This window comes from Pogoniulus pusillus, chromosome 27, assembly GCF_015220805.1.
Source record: "Pogoniulus pusillus isolate bPogPus1 chromosome 27, bPogPus1.pri, whole genome shotgun sequence".
Lineage (NCBI taxonomy): Eukaryota > Metazoa > Chordata > Aves > Piciformes > Lybiidae > Pogoniulus > Pogoniulus pusillus.
The window spans coordinates 4,281,766-4,304,821 of record NC_087290.1 but is presented as its reverse complement, the minus strand read 5'-3'; the positions used below and the strand labels follow the sequence as shown (position 1 = coordinate 4,304,821).

The window sequence follows — 23,056 nt, the reverse complement described above, 5'->3', positions numbered from 1 at the left end:
AAAGGGGAGAACATCTCCACTGAAGCCTACCTGCCCCTTCAAGTCGCAGCCACATCCTGAGGCTTTAGGAGCAGCTGCACAGAGCTGGCTGCTCTGCTTCAACAGCAACCACACAGAACAAAAGATTAACAACTTGTGCAAACATATTGCTGGGGGGAGGAAATTTCCATGGAGCCTGAAAGGCTCAAACAGAGCACAGAAAGATGGAGCTGGGGGCGCATCCATCCGACACTGACAAGAAGACCTTGAGAGCCACTCTTGTGGACAGGCTTCCTTGCAAGGAAGAGGAAATGGCTGCAGAGGGCTTGTTTGCTTCTCCATTCAAAACAAAGATCTATTAACTCCCCATGTTTGCCCAGGAGGAGCCTGTCTGGCAGCTGACCTGTGAGGCAGTGATGGAAGAGGAGTGGGGGCTCTGCCTCTGTGGTGCCGCATGAGAGATGTCCTGAGCTCCACTGCCAGCACTAAACCAGGCAGGATGCTGCTGGTGCTGGGCAAGAAGAAAAGCCCAACAAAACCTGTGACTGCAGCAAAACCCAAAGCCATCAGGCAGCTGCTGAGCAGCCTGCCAGCTCCACACCAGCCCTAGGAAGCCACAGGGTGCCACAATTACTGTCCCTGTCACTGAGTGTCTGTAGGAAAGGCACTGCAGAGACTGCAGAGCGTGGCAGACTCAAGCGCAGCCCTGCAAGTCCCTCTTGTCCCTGTCTCCTCTGAGCCACCATTCCTGCATCTCCCCACCTGTGCAAAGGCAGGCAGCACAGAAAACAGAGAGGGCTCATTTTGCAGCTCCATAGAATCCTGCAGTCTCCTCTTTGGAGCATCACCTAGTCCAACCCCTGCAGTAGGCAGGTTGCTCATAGAATCAAGCAGGTTGGAAGAGAGCCCCAAGCTCAACCTAGCAGCCAGCCCTGGCCAAGCAATCAGACCATGGCACTAAGTGCCCCAGCCAGGCTCTGCTTCAACACCTCCAGGCACACAGACTCCACCACCTCCCTGGGCAGCCCACTCCAATGCCAATCACTCTCTCTGACAGGAACTTCCTCCTCACATCCAGCCTAGACCTGCCCTGGCACAACTTGAGACTGTCCCCTTCTTCTGTTGCTGCTTGCCTGGCAGAAGAGGCCACCCCCACCTGGCTACAATGTCCCATCAGGTAGTTGTAGACAGCAATGAGCTCTGCCCTGAGCGTCCTCTGCTGCAGGCTGCACACCCCCAGCTCCCTCAGCCTCTCCCCATAGGGTTTGTGCTCCAGGCCTTTCACCAGCTCAGTCACTACATGCCCCTTCCCATAGTCAGGGGGTTGGAACTGGATGACCTTTAAAGTCCCTTCCAACCCAAACCATTCTATGAATCCATAAACCAGACTGCAGGCCCCATGCCTGGCTCTGCAGCACTCTGCCCTCTTGGAGCACAGAGTGGACAGGCTTCAGGGAGGGAACTGCAATTCAGTCTTTGCTCTTGCCCTGCCTATTTATTCACCACAGCTGCACCCAGCCCCCCAGGCACCAGACAGAAGCTGACATTACTCATGAACCTCTTCCCAGTACTGAGCTGCAAATGCAAGTAGCTCCAGCAGCCACAGTAATTACTCTTCACTCTTGCCAGTGAGAAGACATAAACTGATAATCTCCATTGTACAAATCAAAGCAGACACCGAGGAAGTAGCCTCTATAAATAAAGACAGGTCTCATCAAATCCAGCTCCCTGCCAAACAGCACACTGCAAAGCACAACCATGCTCAAACCTTGCTAGATCAGGTCTCACCTAGCAGAATCAGAAGCCTTGGGGTACAGAGGAAAAGCCCAAAGCTTTTGTTTGTTTCTTTGTGTTGGGTTTTTTGTTGTTGTTGTTGTTGGCAGGGTCACTGTGATGAGTTCACTGCAGTCTGTTTCCCTTCTTTAATTCCCTGCTCCATAAATTGTAGAATCATTTATACTGGGAAAGACCTCCAAGAGCACTGAGTCTGGGCTCTGGGCAACCTAAGCTAGCGGAGGATGCACCTGCTTAGTGCAGAGAGGCTTTGACCAGATGACCTGTGGAAGTCTTTACAACCTTTATCATAGAATCAAGCAGGTTGGAAGAGAGCTCCAAGCTCAGCCAGCCCAACCTAGCACCCAGCCCTGCCCAACCAACCACACCATGGCACTAAGTGCCCCAGCCAGGCTTGGCTTCAATACCTCCAGCCACACAGACTCCACCACCTCCCTGGGCAGCCCATTCCAATGCCAATCACTCTCTCTGCCAGGAACTTCCTAACAACATCCAGCTGAGACCTGACCTGGTACAGCTCCAGGCTGTGTCCCCTTCTTCTGTTGCTGCTTGCCTGGCAGCAGAGCCCAACCCCACCTGGCTACAGCCTCCCTGCAGGCAGCTGCAGACAGCAATGAGCTCTGCCCTGAGCCTCCTCTGCTGCAGGCTGCACCCCCCCAGCTCCCTCAGCCTCTCCTCACAGGGCTCTGCTCCAGGCCCCTCCCCAGCCTTGCTGCCCTTCTCCAAACACCTTCCAGCACCTCAACATTTCTCTTCAATTGAGAGGCCCAGAACTGGACACAGCACTCAAGGTGTGGCCTGAGCAGTGCTGAGCACAGGGGCAGAAGAACCTCCCTTGTCCTGCTGCCCACACTGCTCCTGAGCCAGCCCAGGATGCCATTGGCTGTGCTGCCCACCTGGGCACTGCTGCCTTCTCTTCATCTCCTCTCTCCCAGCACCCCCAGCTCCCTCTCTGCCTGGCTGCTCTCAGCCACTATGATCCTCGTGCTCCCTTCCAACCCTGACTGAGCCTGTGATTCTAGGATGTCTCAGCTCTCTTTTCCCTAGGACTGCTGACACATCACCTACCGTGATAAAAGGTAACAGCTCACTTGCAGGCTGCTGGAACCAGCTCATCTTTAGCTTGATCAAAGCATTCCCTATTTGTACTCTAATAAACAATCTGACACACACTGGGCTGGGTTTTTTGTTTCTTCCTCCTCTCTTGCACTTAGCCTGAAGTTATTTTTCCAAGGGACTTCAAACCAGCTGCTCCTCTAATTAGCAAGCTGAGTGCTTATTTTATTCCTGGGATGAAAGTGTCTTCTGTTGTAACCAAACACTTTGACACTTAACACATTCATCTCTTTCACTGCTTAAGGAGCAGGCATCCCAGATAAAGCAACACATTCAATGTGCCATTTCTCTGAGGTTTTTGTTAGCATTATCCTGCCAAGGGAAAGAATTTACTAATTATTTGGGTTGGTGGTTTGTTTTTCACCCTTTTCCATCACACAAATAGATAAAAATTTGACTTTCTGCCTACTGGCAGAATGCTTCAGGTCACTCCCCAGATCGTGGGCAGAAGTGGAGGCAACTCACATCACAAAATGTGTCTTCATTTCTGCTCTGATTTGGAGGCTGACTGTGGGTTACTGAGCAGCTGCAGGCTACACTCACACAACCACAGGATTTCTTAGATAGGAGAAGCCCTTCAAGCTCCTCCAGTCCAATCAGTTTCACACTGACAAGTCCCTGACTAACCCAAACCCCTCAGCACAACATCTAAGCACTGTGAATCGCTCTGGCTGGAAAGGACCACCAGGATCATCCAGGCCAACCTTCATCATTAGACCATGGCCTCCAGCACCACATTCACTCTCCTTCTAAACAGCAGCAATTTGCCCTGGGTGTCTCTGGAGTTGATCCCTGCCTTATCCACAGAGCTGGTGAGATCCTTGGTGGCAGAATTACAGAATTAAGCAGGTTGGAAAAGATCTCTATGATCACTGAGTCCAAACTATCACCTAACACCTTCTAATTAACCAGACCATGGCACTGAGTGCCCCAGCCAGGCTTGGCTTCAACACCTCCAGCCACACAGACTCCACCACCTCCCTGGGCAGCCCATTCCAATGCCAATCACTCTCTCTGACAACGACTCCCTCCTAACATCCAGCCTAGACCTGCCCTGGCACAGCTCCAGGCTGTGTCCCCTTCTTCTGTCCCTGGCTGCCTGGCAGCAGAGCCCAACCCCACCTGGCTACAGCCTCCCTGCAGGCAGCTGCAGACAGCAATGAGCTCTGCCCTGAGCCTCCTCTGCTGCAGGCTGCACACCCCCAGCTCCCTCAGCCTCTCCTCACAGGGCTGTGCTCCAGGCCCCTCCCCAGCCTTGCTGCCCTTCTCCAAACACCTTCCAGCACCTCAACATCTCTCTTGAATTGAGGGGCCCAGAACTGGCCACAGCACTCCAGGGGTGGCCCAACCAGAAGGTGACACACAGGTGTGGAATGCTCTTTGCATATCATTATATGCCCAGCCACAAATCTCTGCCAGCTCACATTGTGCCTGCTCCTCTTAAAACATGCTTTGTCCAACCTAGCAACCCTGCTCACTCAGCATGAACATCTCCTCAGCCTGACCTGGACAGGGCTGAGCTTCCTTCCATATTCCTACAGAAAAGAGGATTTGGACTGAACCCCAGATTCAGACTGGGGCTGCTCACGGTGTGAAGCCCATCAGTTAAGCCATGGCAGACACAGCCACTCTGCCATGCTGCAAAGTGAAGGCACTCCCAAGGTAGTTTCTGATGCAAACCATCTGTCTGTGCTAGGTCTGCTCAGGCTGGTTCAGATTAAATCTAAGCCACTGCCAATTGTATTACCTCATTATTAGCAGACACTGGCAGCAGGCTTGCACGGAGGAACGGGCGTCTGGCTGCGCTGCCTGCCACCTCGTAACTCACCTCAGCTGCTGGGGGATGCTCAGGAGGGTCACCATCTCCTCCATGGCTTTCCTGGCCACAGGAGGCTCCTCCTTGAATGTGGCCTTTCATCCAGCCCACCTTCCCACCCACCTGATGCTGAGCCACAGCCTTGGGAAAATTCAGTAGCCCTCAACAGGAGTAGATGGGAAGGAGGGAAAGGCTGTCCCTGGGAGCGCAGGGCACGGATGGCAGAATCATCACAGAATCAAGCAGGTTGGAAGAGAGCTCCAAGCTCAGCCAGCCCAACCTAGCACCCAGCCCTGGCCAACCAACCAGACCATAGCACTAAGTGCCCCAGCCAGGCTTGGCTTCAACACCTCCAGCCACACAGTCACTCCACCACCTCCTTGGGCAGCCCATTCCAATGCCAATCACTCTCTCTGACAGGAACTTCTTCCTAACAACATCCAGCCTAGACCTGCCCTGGCACAGCTCCAGGCTGTGTCCCCTTCTTCTGTCCCTGGCTGCCTGGCAGCAGAGCCCAACCCCACCTGGCTATAGCCTCCCTGCAGGCAGCTGCAGACAGCAATGAGCTCTGCCCTGAGCCTCCTCTGCTGCAGGCTGCACACCCCCAGCTCCCTCAGCCTCTCCTCACAGGGCTCTGCTCCAGGCCCCTCCCCAGCCTTGCTGCCCTTCTCCAAACACCTTCCAGCACCTCAACAGCTCTCTTGAATGGAGGAGCTCAGAACTGGACACAGCACTCAAGGGGTGGCCTGAGCAGTGCTGAGCACAGGGGCACAAGAACCTCCCTTGTCCTGCTGCCCACACTGCTCCTGAGCCAGCCCAGGATGCCATTGGCTCTGCTGCCCACCTGGGCACTGCTGCCTCAGCTTCAGCTCCTCTCTCCCAGCACCTCCAGCTCCCTCTCTGCCTGGCTGCTCTCAGCCACTCTGGCCCCAGCCTGCAGCACTGCTTGGCGTTGTTGTGGCCAAAGTGTAGAACCCTGCACTTGGCCTTGTTCAGTCTCATCCCTTCTCTGGACAGGATATCACTGGAAGCTTGCTGGGTTCAAGCCCTGGTACTGAATGATGCTCACATACAGTGGGAGAGGAAAGAGGAAGCTGCTGCTGGTTCTCACTACATATTTCAAGTTACAGAACCACAGAACCATTTTGCTTGGAAAAGATCTTTCAGATCATTGAGTCCAACAAAGTCCAAGTTAAATCTGGTGGGGGGAAAAAAGGAAGTCAAAGCCATTGGAGAAAAAGTAGCCAGAAGCTATGGAATATAAATTCAAGCCATATATATAATGCAAGCCTTAATTCAATCTGCAGGCAAAGTAAATCTTTCACATACTCTTCCTCTATTTACTCAGTGCCTGAGGAATTTCCCATTACTCTGGCTCTTTGTTTAATGCATGGCCCATCTGACCTTCACATAGCACAGACTTGCCTCCAGCCTCCAAACCCTCTCCTCACAATCCTCCAGCAACAGGCAGCTGAGACAGCAGGGCAATAAAAACACCCAGCACAAGCAGACAGTATCTTTGGAGCTGCTGGAAGAGCTGGAGGCTCTGCTCCCATCTCTGCAGAAAACACCCTGGAAGCCTCCATCAGGAATTTAACACCTCCCATCTGCAGCCCATTACTCCACAGCTGAACTCCACCTCTCCCATTACAGGTCCCTGCACACCAGGAGCGGATCCGGAGCGGTGCCAAAGTCTCTGGCCTGCGAGACTGAGAGGCAGGCAATAACTGGAGATGAATCCAAACTGGGAGCCAAGGCCCCAAGCACTCCTTTTCCAAAAAAGCATGGAGTTTCAGTAAAATCCCTCAGGAACTGGCAGCCTGCTGAGTCTGGCCTTTGCAAAACCTACAGAGAGCTCAGCTGCTTTGCTGGGAAGGGCCAGCAGAACATAACAAGGTGCAAACAATCATTTCTGGGGAGAAAGCCTTTAAAAGTGATGGATTGGGTTGGGTTTTTTTCCTGGCTTTACTTTTTCTTTTAGGAATGAGCTCATTTCCACAGCCTATCTTCTCTATCTGTCAGCTTTTGCACTACTTTGGCTGCCTGTCAAGAGGAGATGCTGAACAGCTTCTGCCCCACTTCCCCTGCCCTAATGAAGATGGTTGAGCGTTGAACTTCCTGGGGGATCCCCATTTGGATATTGCCAGAGAAGTAGGAGAGCTTCTCTCCCATTCCATCTCCTGGGGAACCCCACTTGGATATTGTCAGGGAGGGAGGAGAGCTTCCCTCCCATTGCATCTCCTGGGGAACCCCACTTGGATATTGTCAGGGAGGGAGGAGAGCTTCCTTCTCATTGCATCTCACAGTATCACAGTACCATCAGGGTTGGAAGAGACCTCACAGATCATCAAGTCCAACCCTTTAGCACAGAGCTCAAGGCCAGACCATGGCACCAAGTGCCACGTCCAGTCCTGCCTTGAACAGCTCCAGGGACGGCGACTCCACCACCTCCCCGGGCAGCCCATTCCAGTGTCCAATGACTCTCTCAGGGAAGAACTTTCTCCTCACCTCCAGCCTAAATCTCCCCTGGCACAGCCTGAGGCTGTGTCCTCTCCTTCTGGTGCTGGCCACCTGAGAGAAGAGAGCTACCTCCTCCTGGCCACAACCACCCCTCAGGTAGTTGTAGACAGCAATAAGGTCTCCCCTGAGCCTCCTCTTCTCCAGGCTAAACAATCCCAGCTCCCTCAGCCTCTCCTCATAGGGCTTGTGCTCAAGGAACCCCATTTGGATATTGTCAGGGAGGGAGGAGAGCTTCCCTCTCATTGCATCTCCTGGGGAACCCCATTTGGATATTGCCAGGGAGGGAGGAGAGCTTCCTTCAGTGCCATGGTCTAGTTGATTGGATAGGGCAGGGTGATAGGTTGGACTGGATGATCTTGGAGGTCTCTTCCAACCTGGTTGATTCTATGATTCTATTGCATCTCCTGGGGAACCCCATTTGGATATTGTCAGGGAGGGAGGAGAGCTTCCTTCTCATTGCATCTCCTGGATATTCATAGAACCATAGAATGGTTTAGTTTGGAAGGGACCTCAAAGCTCATCCAGTTCCAACCCCCTGCCATAGGCAGGGACATCTCCCACTAGAACAGGTTGCTCAAGGCCTCATCCAACTTGGCCTTGAACAGCTCCAGGGAGGTTGTGGAGCACAGAATCACCCAATGTGATCTTTGATCACATTGGGTGATTCTGTGCTCCACAACCTCCCTGGGTAACCTGTGCCAGTGTCTCACCACCCTCAACCTGTGCCAGTGTCTCACCACCCTCACTGCAAACAACTTCTTCCTAACATCCACTTTCAATCTCCCCTCTGCCACTTCAAACCCATTCCTCTTCCTCCTCCTATCATTACAAGATCTTGTCAATAGTCCCTCCCCAGCCTTCCTGTAGCCCACTTCAGATCCTGGAAGGCCACTCCAAGGTCTCCTCAAAGCCTTCTCTTCTCCAGGCTGCAGAGCCCTAACTCTCTCAGCAGAGCTGTTGCAGCCCTCTGAGCATCTTTGTGGCCTCCTCTAGACTCACTCCAACAGTTCCATGTCCTTCTTGCATTGGAAGCTCCAGAACTGTATATTCTCAGGGGCATAGGAGAGCTTCCCCCTCACTGCCCCCATCTCCCAAGGTCTCTGCTCTCAGCAGCACCCCCAAGGATGCTCATGTCACATCAGCTTGCCTGAGAATCCCCTTTCAGCACTCTGGTTTGGTCTGCTGTCGTGTACACAGCATTTCCACCCTACCATGGCCAGCTGCAGAAGGCTGGGAGAAGGTTGGATGCCCACCTCAGCTCCCCTGCACTTTTCAGGCAGCAGGAAACTCTCCCTTCCCACTCTGACCAAGGACATTTTAAAGGCAGCCTGCTCACTGTGATCAGCTCTGATTGTAGCTTTGCAGCAGTTAAAAAGTCCCCCCCTGGCTCCAGCACCCTGATGCTGCATTTCTCTCTTCCCATTAATGGTGGCTTCTGTTCCTTTTATTGCCTCTTAGTAATCCTTTGACGAGCTCTCACAGCAGGACTTTGCTCCAAATTATTCCTCCCTCCCAAACTTCTCCTTCAAAACCCAGCAACACTTCATTAGAAGACAGCACAGCTCCCACCCCCAGCATCTTTCACTGGCAAGGACTGGTGAGGTGACAGGACTGGGCACCTCTGCATGATTGGGTGCTCAGGTCATCTCCCAGGGCATCAGCTTTGCCAAAGATGTGTTTCAACTTTGCAGAGCAAGGTTCCAAAGGTTGGTCTGCCTTCATCCACCTGTGTCAGATGGTCATGCAAGAGGTGCTCAGGCAACCCTCTGCATGAGTTGGTTTACCTGTGGGAGGTAGATGGCTCTCAGAATCACAGAATTAGCCAGGTTGGAAAAGACCTCTGAGGTCATTGAGTCCAACCTATCACCCAACACCTTCTAATTAGCTAAACCCTGGCACTCAGAGCCTCACCCATTCTCCTTTCAAACACCTCCAGGGATGGGGACTCCACCTGGACTGGCGACTCTGCAGCCCATTCCAATGCCAATCACTCTCTCTGGCAGGAACTGCCTCCTAACATCCAGCCTAGACTTGCCCTGGCACAGCTCGAGGCTGTGTCCCCTTCTTCTGTTGCTGCTTGCCTGGCAGCAGAGCCCAACCCCACCTGGCTACAGCCTCCCTTCAGGTAGTTGTAGAGAGAAAGAGCAGTCACAGACTCACAGAATGGTGTGAGGGGAAAGGGACTCCAACATTCTCAGGGTCATCATAGAATCAGGCAGGGTTGGAAGGGACCACAAGAATCATCCATTTCCAACCACCCTGCCATAGGCAGGGACACCTACCCTAGAGCAGGCTGCACACAGCCTCAGCCAGCCTGGCCTCAAACACCTCCAGCCATGGGGCCTCAACCACCTCCCTGGGCAACCCAGTCCAGCCTCTCACCACTCGGATGCTGAATAGCTTCTTCCTAACATCCAGTCTGAATCTCCCCATTTCTGGCTTTGTTCCATTCCCCCCAGTCCTATCACTACCCAAGAGCCTAAAAAGTCCCTCCCCAGCTTTCTTATAGCCTCCTTAAAATACTGAAAGGTCACAATAAGGTCACCTTGGAGCCTTCTCCTCTCCAGACCAAACAGCTCCCTTAGTCTCTCCTCATAGCAGAACAGCTTCAGCCCTCTCAGCATCCTCGTGGCACTTCTCTGGACACTCTCCAGCATCTCCACATCCCTCTTGTCCCAGGGGCTCCAGAACTGGATGCAGTACTCCAGGTGGGGTCTCAGCAGTGTGAAATAGAGAGGGAGGATTACTCCCCTGGCCTGCTGCCCACACTTCTCTTGCTGCAGCCCAGGCTCTGCTTGGCACTCTGGGCTGCAAGAGCACACTGACAGCTCATACAGAGCTTCTTGTCCAACACGACCCCCAAGTCATTCATAGAATCACAGAATCAAGCAGGTTGGAAGAGACCTCCAAGATCATCCACTCCAACCTAGCACTCGGCCCTATCCAGTCAACCAGCCCATGGCACTAAGTGCCCCAGACAGTCTGTTCTTGAACACATCCAGGCACAGCAACTCCACCACCTCCCTGGGCAGCCCATTCCAATGCCAATCACTCTCTCTGACAACAACTTCCTAACAACATCCAGCCTAGACCTGCCCTGGCACAGCTTGAGACTGTGTCCCCTTGTTCTATTAGTGGCTGTCTGGCAGCAGAGCCCAACCCCACCTGGCTACAGCCTCCCTTTAGGTAGTTGTAGACAGCAATGAGCTCTGCCCTGAGCCTCCTCTGCTGCAGGCTGCACACCCCCAGCTCCCTCAGCCTCTCCTCACAGGGCTCTGCTCCAGGCCCCTCCCCAGCCTTGCTGCCCTTCTCCAAACACCTTCCAGCACCTCAACATCTCTCTTGAATTGAGGAGCCCAGAACTGGACACAGCACTCCAGGTGTGGCCTGAGCAGTGCTGAGCACAGAGGCAGAAGAACCTCCCTTGCCCTGCTGCCCACACTGCTCCTGATCCAGGCCAGGATGCCACTGTCCCTCTTGTCTAATCCAACCTCCCTGCCAGAGCAGAACCACTGAGAGCAGGCTGCACAACGACAGGCAGGCTTCGAAGGACTCCAGAGATGGAAACTGCCCTTCCCTTGCTGTGGGGAGGGACAAAACTTCACAGCTCCCTCTCCAGACCTTCCTTGGCGACTGTAAAGGATGTGAGCCACACCCACGGGCAGCACTGCCCTGGGAAAGGCTCTGCATTGGCAGCAGGGGGGAAGAACCAGCAGGGGGGACTCACCGTCCATGTCGAGGCGCTGCATGATGATGGCCAGCTCCACCTCACTGGGCATGTACCCCAAGGAGCGCATGGCCATGCCCAGCTCCTGCTTGGAGATGAAGCCGTTGCCATCCCTGTCCAGCACCCGGAAAGCTTCACGGATTTCTGCAAAGGAGAAGGAGGAAAAGAGAAGTTGTTAGGCTGGAACCATCCCTGGTCGCTGCATCTGACCCCCTGGGACACAGCAGTGGCATAACTGCTTGGGCAGGGGGGGGTTGGGCTAAGTGATCGAGGTCAGTGTGGGGCACCTCAACACAAAAGGGATATTGAGGGGCTGGGGAGAGTGCAGAGGAGAGCAAGGGAGCTGGGGAAGGGCCTGGAGAATGAGGCTTATGAGTAGTGGTTGAAGGAGCTGGGGATGGTTAGTTGAGAGGAGATCTGCCTACAGCTACCCGAAAGGAGGTCGTGCAGAGGTTGGTGTTGGTCTCTTCTCACAGGTAAGTAGTGCCAGAACAAGAGGGAATGGCCTCAAGCTGCCCCTGGGTAGCTTTAGACTGGATATTAGGAATTGTTTTTTTCCCCAGCAAGAGTGCTCAGGGATTGGAAAGAGCTGCCCAAGGAGGTGGTGGAGTCACCAAGTCTGGATGTGTTTCCAACCTGCCATTCTGAAGGAGTCCTGAGTGCCTCCTCTGCAGGGCACAGGGCTGGATGTGCAGGTTCTCCCTTGCCTGATAAACATGGGTGCACATCCAGGCAATCTCCATCTCTCACTTCTCCTCACAGCTTTGCTCTAATTTATGCCTAGGTTACAGCAACAAACAGCCTCAGATCAATAAAACTGCTGACACCACCAAAGGAATCACTTCCATTGCTCTTCCTCAGCCAGGCTTAGCTGCTCCCAGCTGACTTGGGTTTGCATTTTAGTTCTGGCACCTCCCCCTCCAGGCTCTGCCAGCCACATGTGCAGCAGACCAAAGGACCCACACGCAGCCAGCACCTCCACAGCCCTGCATGCTCCTGCTCCTCATAGCAGTTCACAGGCTCACAGGATGGTAGGGGTTGGAAGGGACCTCCAAAGATGATGGAATCAGAATCATAGAACCAGCCAGGTTGGAAGGGTCGTAAGGAGGAGGCAGAAAACTACAGCCCTGTCAGCCTGACCTCAGTGCCAGGCAAGGTGATGGAACAGGTCATCATGAGTGCCACCCCAAAGCACCTACAGCATGGCCAAGGGATCAAGCCCAGCCAGCATGGGTTTAGGAAGGGCAGGTCCTGCCTGACCAACCTGATCTCCTTTTATGATCAGGTTACCCACCTGGTGAATGTGGGGCAGGCTGTGGATGGAGTCTGCCTGGACTTCAGCAAAGCCTTTGACACTGTCTGCCAAGAGAAGCTCCTAGCCAAGCTGGCAGCTCATGGTTTGGGCAGATTCACTCTGTGCTGGGTCAGGAACTGGCTGTGATGGCAGAGCCCAGAGAGTGGAAGGCTCTTCTCCCAGGGACAGAACAAGAGGACACAGCCTCAAGATGTGCTGCCAGGGCAGGTTTAGGCTGGATGTTAGAAGATAGTCTTCACAGGAAGAGTGATTTGCATTAGAATGGAGTGCCTGGAGAAGTGATGGAGTCACCATCCCTTGGAGGTGTGCAAGAGGAGACTGGGTGAGGTGCTTGGTGCCATGGGTTGTTAGTTAGAAGGGTTAGGTGATCGGTTGGACTCGGTGATCCTAGAGGTCTTTTCCAACCTGATTAACTCTGTGAAGAGAGCTCCAAGCTCATCCAGTCCAACCTAGCACCCAGCCCTGGCCAATCAACCAGACCATGGCCCTAAGTGCCTCAACCAGTCCTTTCTTGAACACCTCCAGGGATGGCAACTCCACCACCACTGCGAGTCCAACGCTCAGCCTGGAGAAGAGGAGGCTCAGGGCAGAGCTCATTGCTGTCTACAACTACCTAAAGGGAGGCTGTAGCCAGGTGGGGTTGGGCTCTGCTGCCAAGTAACCAGTGACAGAACAAGAGGACACAGCCTCAAGCTGCACCAGGACAGGTTCAGGCTGGATGTTAGGAGGAAGTTGTTGTCAGAGAGAGTGATTGGCATTGGAATGGGCTGCCCAGGGAGGTGGTGGAGTCACTGTCCCTGGAGGGGTTTAAAATGAGGCTGGCTGAGGCACTTAGTGCCAGGGTTTAGTTAATTAGAAGGTGGTAGGTTAGACTCAGTGATCTCAAAAGTCTTTTCCAGCCTGGTTAATTCTGTGATTCTGCAAACCCCCTGCCACAGCAGGACCACACAATCTAGCTCAGAGGAACACATCCAAACAGGCCTGGAAAGGCTCCAGAGAAGGAGATTCCACAACCTCTCTGGGCAGCCTGTGCCAGGGCTCTGGGACCCTTACAGTAAGAAGTTCCCTCTTGTGTTGAGCTGGAACCTCCTGTGCTGCAGCTTCCATCCACTGCTGCTTGTCCTATCCCAGGGAGCAGTGAGCAGAGCCTGTCCCCCCCTCCTGACCCCCAGCCCTCAGAGATTTATAAACAATGATTCAATCCCCTCTCAGTCTTCTCTTCTCCAGACTAAAAAGCCTCAGGTCCCTTAGCTTCTCCTCACCCTCATCATCCTCTTCTCCTCTAACTTGCTATTCCTCCTCACATTGAGCTGGAACCTCCTGTGCTGTAATTGATATCCACTGCTCCTTCTCCTCGACTTCTCAACCTGGAACTGCAGCACCAAGCTCCCAGATCTGACTCTTGCAAATGCCAAACAGAGAAAAATTAATCTTTGAAGCCACCTGGGAGCCTCAAAAGGGTTTGGTTGGAGGGGGGGGGGGTGTGAAAGAGGTGCTGCTTTCTTAGCTCTTGTTAAATGGTCTTTGCACCATGCTCTGGAGAGGGACACACAGGATGCTCTGCCATAGCCCTTTGGGGAATGGAGATATATGAAAAGCCACTGGAGCTTTGCTCAGAGGAGCTTCATCTTCATGTGAAAGCATTTTATTGGAGAGGTGTGGAAGAGAAGACTCAGCAGGTTTGGGCTTTGGTTCTTTGGGTTGGTTTTTTTTTTTTTTAGGAACACCAACTGAATTAAAAAATAATCTGACATGAAATGAATTGAATGAGGGGGGGGAAAAAGAGTTTAGCCAGCCTGGGATGCTTCAGGAATTAAGGCTCAGACAAACTATCTCCAGTCCTCTGTGTCACCTCCCTCTGCTCCCAGGTGTAAAGGAGGTACCAGCCTCTGCAGTGGGCTTATGTGGAAGGGCCTCAAAGACAATCTCCAGTCCTCTATGCCACCTCCCTCTGCTCCCAGGTGTAAAGGAGGTACCAGCCCCTGCAGTGGGCTTATGTGGAAGGGCCTCAAAGACAATCTCCAGTCCTCTATGCCACCTCCCTCTGCTCCCAGGTGTAAAGGAGGTACCAGCCTCTGCAGTGGGCTTATGTGGAAGGTCCTCAAAGACAATCTGCAGTCCTCTATGCCACCTCCCTCTGCTCCCAGGTATAAAGGAGGTACCAGCCCCTGCAGTGGGCTTATGTGGAAGGTCCTCAAAGACAATCTGCAGTCCTCTGTGTCACCTCCCTCTGCTCCCAGGTATAAAGGAGGTACCAGCCTCTGCAGTGGGCTTATGTGGAAGGTCCTCAAAGACAATCTGCAGTCCTCTATGCCACCTCCCTCTGCTCCCAGGTATAAAGGAGGTACCAGCCCCTGCAGTGGGCTTATGTGGAAGGTCCTCAAAGACAATCTGCAGTCCTCTGTGTCACCTCCCTCTGCTCCCAGGTGTAGAGGAGGTACCAGCCCCTGTAGTGGGCTTATGTGGAAGGGCCTTAGTCCTGCTGGGAGTAAGGCTGTGGGGTCTCCTTCTCTGGAGCCTTTCAAGGCCTGTCTGGATGTGTTCCTCTGTGATCTGTGTTAGTATTGTCCTGCTCTGGCAGGGAGGTTAGACTGGATGATCTCCTTGGGTCCTTTCCAACCCCTAACATCCTGTGCTCCTGTGAAAGGAAGCAGCATCACAAACCACCTGGTTTCAGTGCTGTCTTTGCTAGGAGGTTACTGAAAGCTTTGCAATTCAAAAGCTGTTTCTAAATCAGCTCACATCCAAGTTCTTCACCTCCCTTGGCAGCACCAGTGTGTGAGCAGAGCCTGCTCCCATTTCCATGCGCTGCTCTCTGCCAGGTGTGATACCCTGGCACCTCCACGACCTCCTGCTTAATCTTCCCCACAGCTCTGGGGATCACAATGAGATGAGAGCAATTTTTAAGCCAGCCAAAGTGCCCACAGATGCCCAAAAGTGGAATATCCTCTTAATACCAAGAAATGTTGGAGCAGTTCTGTAGCAGCTACACTGTGGCTTCAGGCATGCAGCAACTCTGCCTTCTTTAAATGCTTTACCTTGACTCCCTGCCAGCCCAAACTGGTGTAAGACCTCAGAGGGCTGAAGGCAGCATGAGCTAGCACTGTGCCCAGATGGCCAAGAAGGCCAACAGAACCCTGGCTTAGATCAGCAACAGTGTGGCCATCAGGACCAGGGCAGAGATTGGCCCCCAGCACTCAGCACTGGTGAGGCCACACCTTGAGGACTGGGTTGGATTTTGGACACCTCACTACAAAAAGGACATTGAGAGGCTGGAGCAGGTCCAGAGAAAGGCAACAAAACTGGTGAAGGAGCCAAAGAAAAGGTCTGGTGAGGTGCAGCTGAGGGGGCTGGGGATGTTCAGCCCAGAGAAAAGAAGGCTGAGGAGAGACCTTCTGGCTCTCTACAACTCCCTAGAAGGAAGTTGGAGCCAGGTAGGGGTTGGAATCTCCCCCCATAGATATCAGGTGATAGGACAAGTGGAAATGCTCTCCAATTGAACCAGGGCTGTCTATAGCTACCTGCAGGGAGGCTGTAGCCAGGTGGGGTTGGGCTCTTCCACTAGGCAAGCAGCAATAGAAGAAGAGGACACAGTCTCAAGCTGTGCTAGGGCAGGTCTAGGCTGGACGTTAGGAGGAAGTTCTTGCCAGAGAGAGTGATTGGCAGAGGGAGTGAGGCTGCCCAGGGAGGTGGTGGAGTTGCTTTTCCTGGAGGTATTGAAGCCAAGCCTGGCTGAGGCACTTAGTGCCATGGTCTGGTTGATTGGCTAGGGCTGGACTGGATGATCTTGCTTGGATATGTTGGACTGCATGATCTTGGAGGTCTCTTCCAACCTGGTTGATTCTATGATTAGAAGAAACTTCCTCCCTGAAAGGGTTTTCAAACATGGGCACAGGCTGCCCAGGGAGGTGGTTGAACGTCCATCCCTGGAGGGGTTTCAAAGAGGCAGAGCTGTGGTGCCCAGTGCCACGGGTTAGCCCCAGCCTTGGCAGAGTTAGCCTGGTTGGACTGGATGATCTTAAAGGCCTTTTCTGACTGAAACAACTCTGTAATGCTACAGCTCTATAAGCTCAGTGGCATGAGAGAGTGGTGAGGCTGCTCAAAGCGAGCTCGGCTGGAAGCATCAGCGCATAATGCGGAGAGCCTTTGGAGTAGGAACAAATCCCATTAGAGGCTGCCAACTGTAGTGAAATCTATTTTCATGCACTGTGCTGAAAGCTAAAGTGCAGTAAACATTACATTGAAATCAATTAATTTTAAAATAAACTTTTGACAGCTGAAGATGAAAGAACTAAAAATATTGCAGGGAGTGGAGAAGGTGGTTCAGAAAACAAAACGCGGAGTCTAGCTGCAGAGCAGCCTGCACATGAGGGAGGCTGATCCAAATGACAGCCACACATCAGGGCTGTGGCAGGGCTCTGCAGCAGCACAGCTGAACATCAACCTCCAGTGAGCAGCCTAGAAGGAGATCTTTGCTCGGAGGGTGGTGGAATACTCAAACAGGTTGCTCAGGGAGGAGGCGGAGGCAGCGTGACCTGGAGACAGCATCACAGTATCCCAGTATCATCAGGGTTGGAAGAGACCTCACAGATCATCAAGTCCAACCCTTTACCACAGAGCTCAAGGCCAGACCATGGCACCAAGTGCCACGTCCAGTCCTGCCTTGAACAGCTCTAGGGACGGCGACTCCACCACCTCCCCGGGCAGCCCATTCCAGTGTCCAATGACTCTCTCAGGGAAGAACTTTCTCCTCACCTCCAGCCTAAATCTCCCCTGGCACAGCCTGAGGCTGTGTCCTCTCGTTCTGGTGCTGGCCACCTGAGAGAAGAGAGCAACCTCCTCCTGGCCACAACCTCCCCTCAGGTAGTTGTAGACAGCAATAAGGTCTCCCCTGAGCCTCCTCTTCTCCAGGCTAAACAATCCCAGCTCCCTCAGCCTCTCCTCATAGACATTCAGGGTTAGGCTTGACAAAGCTCTGAGCAGCCTCAACCTCTAGTGAGCATCCTTAAAGGAGATCTTTTCTCTGAGGGTGGTGGAATACTGGAACAGGGTGTTCAGGGAGGTGAAGGAGGCAGTATGACCTGGAGACATTCAGGGTCAAGCTTGAGCATCCTGATCTAGTTGAGAGTGTCCCTGCTCACTGCAGAGGAGTTGGACTGGGTGACCTCTAGAGGTCCTCTGCAACCCAAACCGTTCTGTGCTTCCTCTCCAGCTATGCCGATTTCAGAAGGTCCCTTTAAGAGCACTGCCAACTTCGTGCCTCGATCAGAGGAGGGAACCCCACCGCTTTGGGTTCCAGCTCTGGTCCACCCCTGTCAGAAGGCTGAACTTTTGGCCAGGCCTGACACATCCTTTGCACACCGAAGGGAGCTTGTGCCACTCTCGCTCTATAAATACCACTTGTGCAGAGGTACATTTGAGGAGCTATTTATAGGTTGAACACACTGTACACGAAGCAGTTATGGCCTCAGCCAGTGCCTCCTCTTTATCTTTACATGTAACACCCCCTCCTTATCAGATTTTCCTTAGAGTGATCCTTTCTCCTCCAATGTCCTCCCTGGTGCTGTCCTGCGCAGCACCCAGACCATGAGCATCATTCCCAAACGCAGCTCCAGCAGCTCTCCTCATCAGCACTTATAAAGAGCTGGTTCCAAATACTGGCCCATGAACCTGTGGCACCCTGGCTGGCCCTCACCTTTCTCTCCAGCTGTTCAATTTCATTACCCAAAGCTAAAAATACAGCAGCACTTTCCCCATCTGACTTTCCCCAAAGAAGTCACCATGGCAACTGATGCTCCTGGCTCAGAACTGGGAGCGGATGTGGTCCATAGAGTAAATCTCTCAAGAAAGACACTGCCAGGGCTTGGGAGAAACTTTGAGACCTCTGATTTTGACTGCAAGCTGCTCTGCAAAGGACCTAATCAAGAGAATCAGAGTCCTGCTTTGTCTTTAAAAAGAAGAGTAGAGATAACAGGACAGGGGAGAGAGGGGTTGCAAAATGCTGCTGCATGAGCAGCTGTCTTTCTCCTTGCTCATCCTGGCTCTTGCACAGCAGAGCCTCTACACCCAACCAAGCACATACACTCAGGTTACACCTCCCATGGAGTGTTAGTAAATCCTGGTATTTATTCCCATTTCCACTATGTAGGACCTTCTGTTACTTCTGAATGTAGGCAGTGGTCACAAAACCTTAGTAGAAGATAAAAAAGGAGGAGGAAAGAAGAGAAAACAGCAAGACGCATGTGATGGCATTGCTCTGAGCCTCAGGAAAGGTGCCCAGGCTAGGAGCTGAGTGCTTTCCTCCATGGCTCATTTTCTCCAGCCTTGAGAACAGTGACACTGCTCCTCTGCACAAGGGGATGGCAAAACAAACCTGCTCACCTGACTGCCAGTGGCTATCAGCAGCACAAAACCACCTCACTCCCAGAATGAATTCAACCAGCAAGCAAAAAGTGGGGACAGAGACCTTGTCAGATAGACCTTACATGATGCTCAGTGCTGAACATCATTCAAGTGAATGAGGGGAGAGAAGGGTTCAGCCTCTGGCCCCAGCCTACCTAACACTTTGCTAAGGATCTCAGAGAGCAATCACTACATTAACCACATCCCTAAATGATACAAGGCTGGAAACAGGAGCCTGGGACAAAAAAGTCCAAGAAGGAGGAGAGTGAGCTGTGCAAATCAGGCAAAACTCAGGACCAGAGGGGTCCTTGCCTGAGTGGCAGCTGGGCCAAGCAGGTTTGGAGGGCTGGATGGGAAGGCACATTTCTGGGGAATCAGAATCATAGAATCAGTCAGGGTTGGAAGGGACCACAAGGATCACCTAGTTCCAGCCCTCCTGCCATGTGCAGGGACACCTCACACTGAATCAGAATGTTTATGCCAGGTGAGGATTTAAGTTGCATAGAAGCTGAGAGCACAACACTTACTTCACAGAGTTATCTCATCATTTAAATGCTTTTAGGGGGGGTTGCTTTTAATTCACTCTTCCCTCACATTTAACAACTGCACCTTCCAGCTTCCCATTAGCCACAGCTCCTCTGGGAAGGAGGGAAGGAAGATTCAGGAGAAAAAATTACTTCGAATCATAGAATCAACCAGGCTGGAAGAGACCTCCATTTGTTGCCCTTCTTCAAACACCTTCCAGCACCTCAACAGCTCTCTTCGATTGAGCAGCTCAGAACTGGACACAGCACTCCAGCTGTGGCCTGAGCAGTACTGAGCACAGGGGCAGAAGAACCTCCCTTGTCCTGCTGCCCACACTGCTCCTGAGCCAGCCCAGGATGCCATTGGCTCTGCTGCCCACCTGGGCACACTGCTGCCTCCTCTGCAGCCTACTCTCTCCTAGCACCCCCAGCTCCCTCTCTGCCTGGCTGCTCTCAGCCACTCTAGCCCCAGCCTGGAGTGCTGCTTGGAGTAGTTGTGGCCAAAGTGCAGAACCCTGCACTTGGCCTTGTTCAATCTCATCTCATTGGCCTCTGCCCACCCATGCAGCCTGTCCAGGTCCCTCTGCAGGGCTCTCCTACCCTCCAACAGCTCCACAGCTGCTCCTAGCTTGGAGTCATCTGCAAACTGACAGATGCTGGGCTCAATCCCCTTGTCCACATCATCAATAGACTTCCTCTCACTGCTTTTCTGAAGAGCACCACAAGACCATTGTCAGAGCAGGATCTACCACCCAGACATTAGATCTCACCACCTGCCTCTTGAAGAAATGACAGAATCATTAAGGCTGGAAAAGACCTCTAAGACTGAGTCCAAGCATCAAACCAAGCACCACCATGGCCATTAAACCATGTCCCAATGTGGCTACAGCATTTTTAGCATCTCCAGACATGGTGACTCCACCATCAGCCAGTTCCAATGCCTGACCATTCTGGCAGCAGAGAAATTCTTCTCAATATCCATCCTGAACCTGTCCTGCTACAACTTGAGATCATTTAATCTCATCCAAAGAACCATCAGCAATCATGTAATTAACCAGTAATTATGGCATCCTGGGCTGGCTCAGGAGCAGTGTGGCCAGCAGGACAAGGGAGGTTCTTCTGCCCCTGTGCTCAGCACTGCTCAGGGCACAGCTTGAGTGCTGTGTCCAGTTCTGGGCTGGTCAATTGAAGAGAGATGTTGAGGTGCTGGGAGGTGCCCAGAGAAGAGCAGCAAGGCTGGGGAGGGGCCTGGAGCACAGCCCTGTGAGGAGAGGCTGAGGGAGCTGGGGGGGTGCAGCCTGCAGCAGAGGAGGCTCAGGGCAGAGCTCATTGCTGCCTGCAGCTCCCTGAAGGGAGGCTGTAGCCAGGTGGGGTTGGGCTCTGCTGCCAGGCAACCAACAACAGAAGGGGACACAGCCTGGAGCTGTGCCAGGGCAGGTCTAGGCTGGATGTTAGGAAGAAGTTCCTGGCAGAGAGAGTGATTGGCATTGGAATGGGCTGCCCAGGGAGGTGCTGGAGTTGCTGTGCCTGGAGGTGTTGCAGCCAAGCCTGGCTGGGGCACTTAGTGCCATGGTCTGGTTGATTGGCCAGGGCTGGGTGCTAGGTTGGCCTGGCTGAGCTTGGAGCTCTCTTCCAACCTGCTTGATTCTCTGACCAGCTCCCATTGCACCCACTCCAGCCCTTCCCTTCCAAACACTTCTCTGCATTCCCAGCAGCCTTGGGCAAGCAGGAGCCTGACCTTGTGCTCCCTTCCCCAGCTCTTCCCCTCTCCACACGCAGTAGCAGCTTTATTTACAGCTGATTTCCCTCAGACTGGTTACCAGAGGCAACCACCATTATTTTTGTTTTGCTTCCTGAATGGGAATGAATCATGATCCTGGGGGAAATAAACTCAGCTCCAGCCACTGGTGTCCACCAGCTCCCTTCAGGCACTGCAGATGGTTTCAGGTTGTTTCGCTGGGTTTAAACAGCATCACCAGCAGCAGCGTTGGAATTAGCACACCCTGAGTGCACAGAGATCCTCCTCACACTCCTAGGTGGTTATTTGCACCAGCACAAGAAGAGACAAACTATAACACTCCCCAAAAACCTGCAAGCCATCTCAGCCACTTAGCTGCAAGTTTGGGCACCAAAGTACACAAAGAATCATCTCAAAGTTGTAAGTAGCACATCCTGGTGAGGGGCCTGGAGCACAGCCCTGTGAGGAGAGGCTGAGGGAGCTGGAGGGGTGCAGCCTGCAGCAGAGGAGGCTCAGGGCAGAGCTCATTGCTGTCTGCAGCTGCCTGCAGGGAGGCTGTAGCCAGGTGGGGTTGGGCTCTGCTGCCAGGCAGCCAGCTACAGAAGAAGGGGACACAGCCTCAAGCTGTGCCAGGGGAGGTCTAGGCTGGATGTTAGGAGGAAGTTCAAGATCCACCTGGATGTGTTCCTGTGTGATCCTGCTCTGGCAGGGAGGTTGCACTGGATGAGCTTTGGAGGTCCCTTCCACTCCCTAACATTTTGTGATTCTGTGATGTGGTGCTGAGGGCCATGGTTTAGCACAGGCTTGGTAGAGTAGAGACTTGTTGTACTCCATGGTCTAAAAGATCTTTTCCAACCAAACCAATTTGTTCTTCCCAGAGAGAGTGACTGGCATTGGAATGGGCTGCCCAGGGAGGTGGTGGAGTCTGTGTGGCTGGAGGTGTTGCAGCCAAGCCTGGCTGGGGCACTTAGTGCCATGGTCTGGTTGCTTGGCTGGGGCTGGGTGCTAGGTTGGCCTGGCTGAGCTTGGAGCTCTCTTCCAACCTGCTTGATTCTATGATTCTCTGGTTCTTTTTATTAGGAACCAAGCTTTATCCTTCTCATCTTTCACACACAGCAGGCACAAAACATCTTCCCTCCCTTGACAGCACTTCAGAGGAGCTCACGCACAGCGTGGATGCTCCTGGGAACAGTTGAGCCACGTAGAGAGCTTGTTTAACTCCACAACAGTTGGGTTGTTTTTAAGCTGCTCAGCCATAAAGCTGTAATATCTGGGAGCTGCTGATTTAGTTTATTGGCATCAATGCTCAGTTCATCATTGGAAGTGAAACGTTTGCTGGACATAAATAGGTAATGAGCTCAGGACTCCAGCCTGCAGCAGTCTGCAGAGTGAGAGCAATTGGATCCAAGATTGCTTAGGGATGGGCTCACATTAATGTTGAAGGGATAATGGCTGCCCATGATGCCTTCTTCTCTTTAATATCTATAATTTGCATCCTGTGGTGATTTACTGTCAGGACATCCTTCACACACTTCTCACCAAAGAGAGGGTGCAAGCTGCAGACTTGCCTGGTAATAGCTGCGCAGGAAACGCAGCCTCTCCCATCAGCCTGGACAGGCTGGAGACCTGGGCAGAGAACCTCAAGAATCATAGAACCAAGCAGGTTAGAAGAGAGCTCCAAGCTCAGCCAGCCCACCCTAGCACCCAGCCCTAGCCAATCAACCAGACCATGGCACTAAGTGCCCCAGCCAGGCTTGGCTTCAACACCTCCAGGCACACAGACTCCACCACCTCCCTGGGCAGCCCATTCCAATGCCAATCACTCTCTCTGCCAACAACTTCCTCCTAACATCCAGCCCAGACCTCTCCTGGCACAGCTTGAGACTGTGTCCCCTTATTCTGTTGCTGCTTGCCTGGGGATGGTTACTTTGAGGAAGAGGAGGCTGAGGGCAGACCTCATTGCTGTCTACAGATACCTGAAGGGACATTGGGCAGAAGCTGCTGCTGGGCTCTGCTCACAGGTAGTTGGAGACAGAACAAGGAGGAATGGCCTCAAGCTGAGCCTGGGGAGGGTTAGATTGGACATTAGGAAAAAGCTTTTCACAGAGAGAGTGGTCAGGGACTG

General features: G+C 52.9%; 1 protein-coding gene across 3 annotated transcripts in view; it reads right to left on the bottom strand.

The window, feature by feature from the left end:
• The window catches only part of CALN1 (calneuron 1), a 174,422-nt gene that overhangs the window by 77,265 nt on the left and 74,101 nt on the right, over positions 1-23,056 (bottom strand). For all 3 annotated transcript variants that reach the window (XM_064166629.1, XM_064166630.1, XM_064166631.1), the window contains one exon: positions 10,953-11,096. In XM_064166629.1, the coding sequence (XP_064022699.1) occupies positions 10,953-11,096 (144 nt within the window). The remainder of the gene's footprint in view (positions 1-10,952; positions 11,097-23,056) is intronic.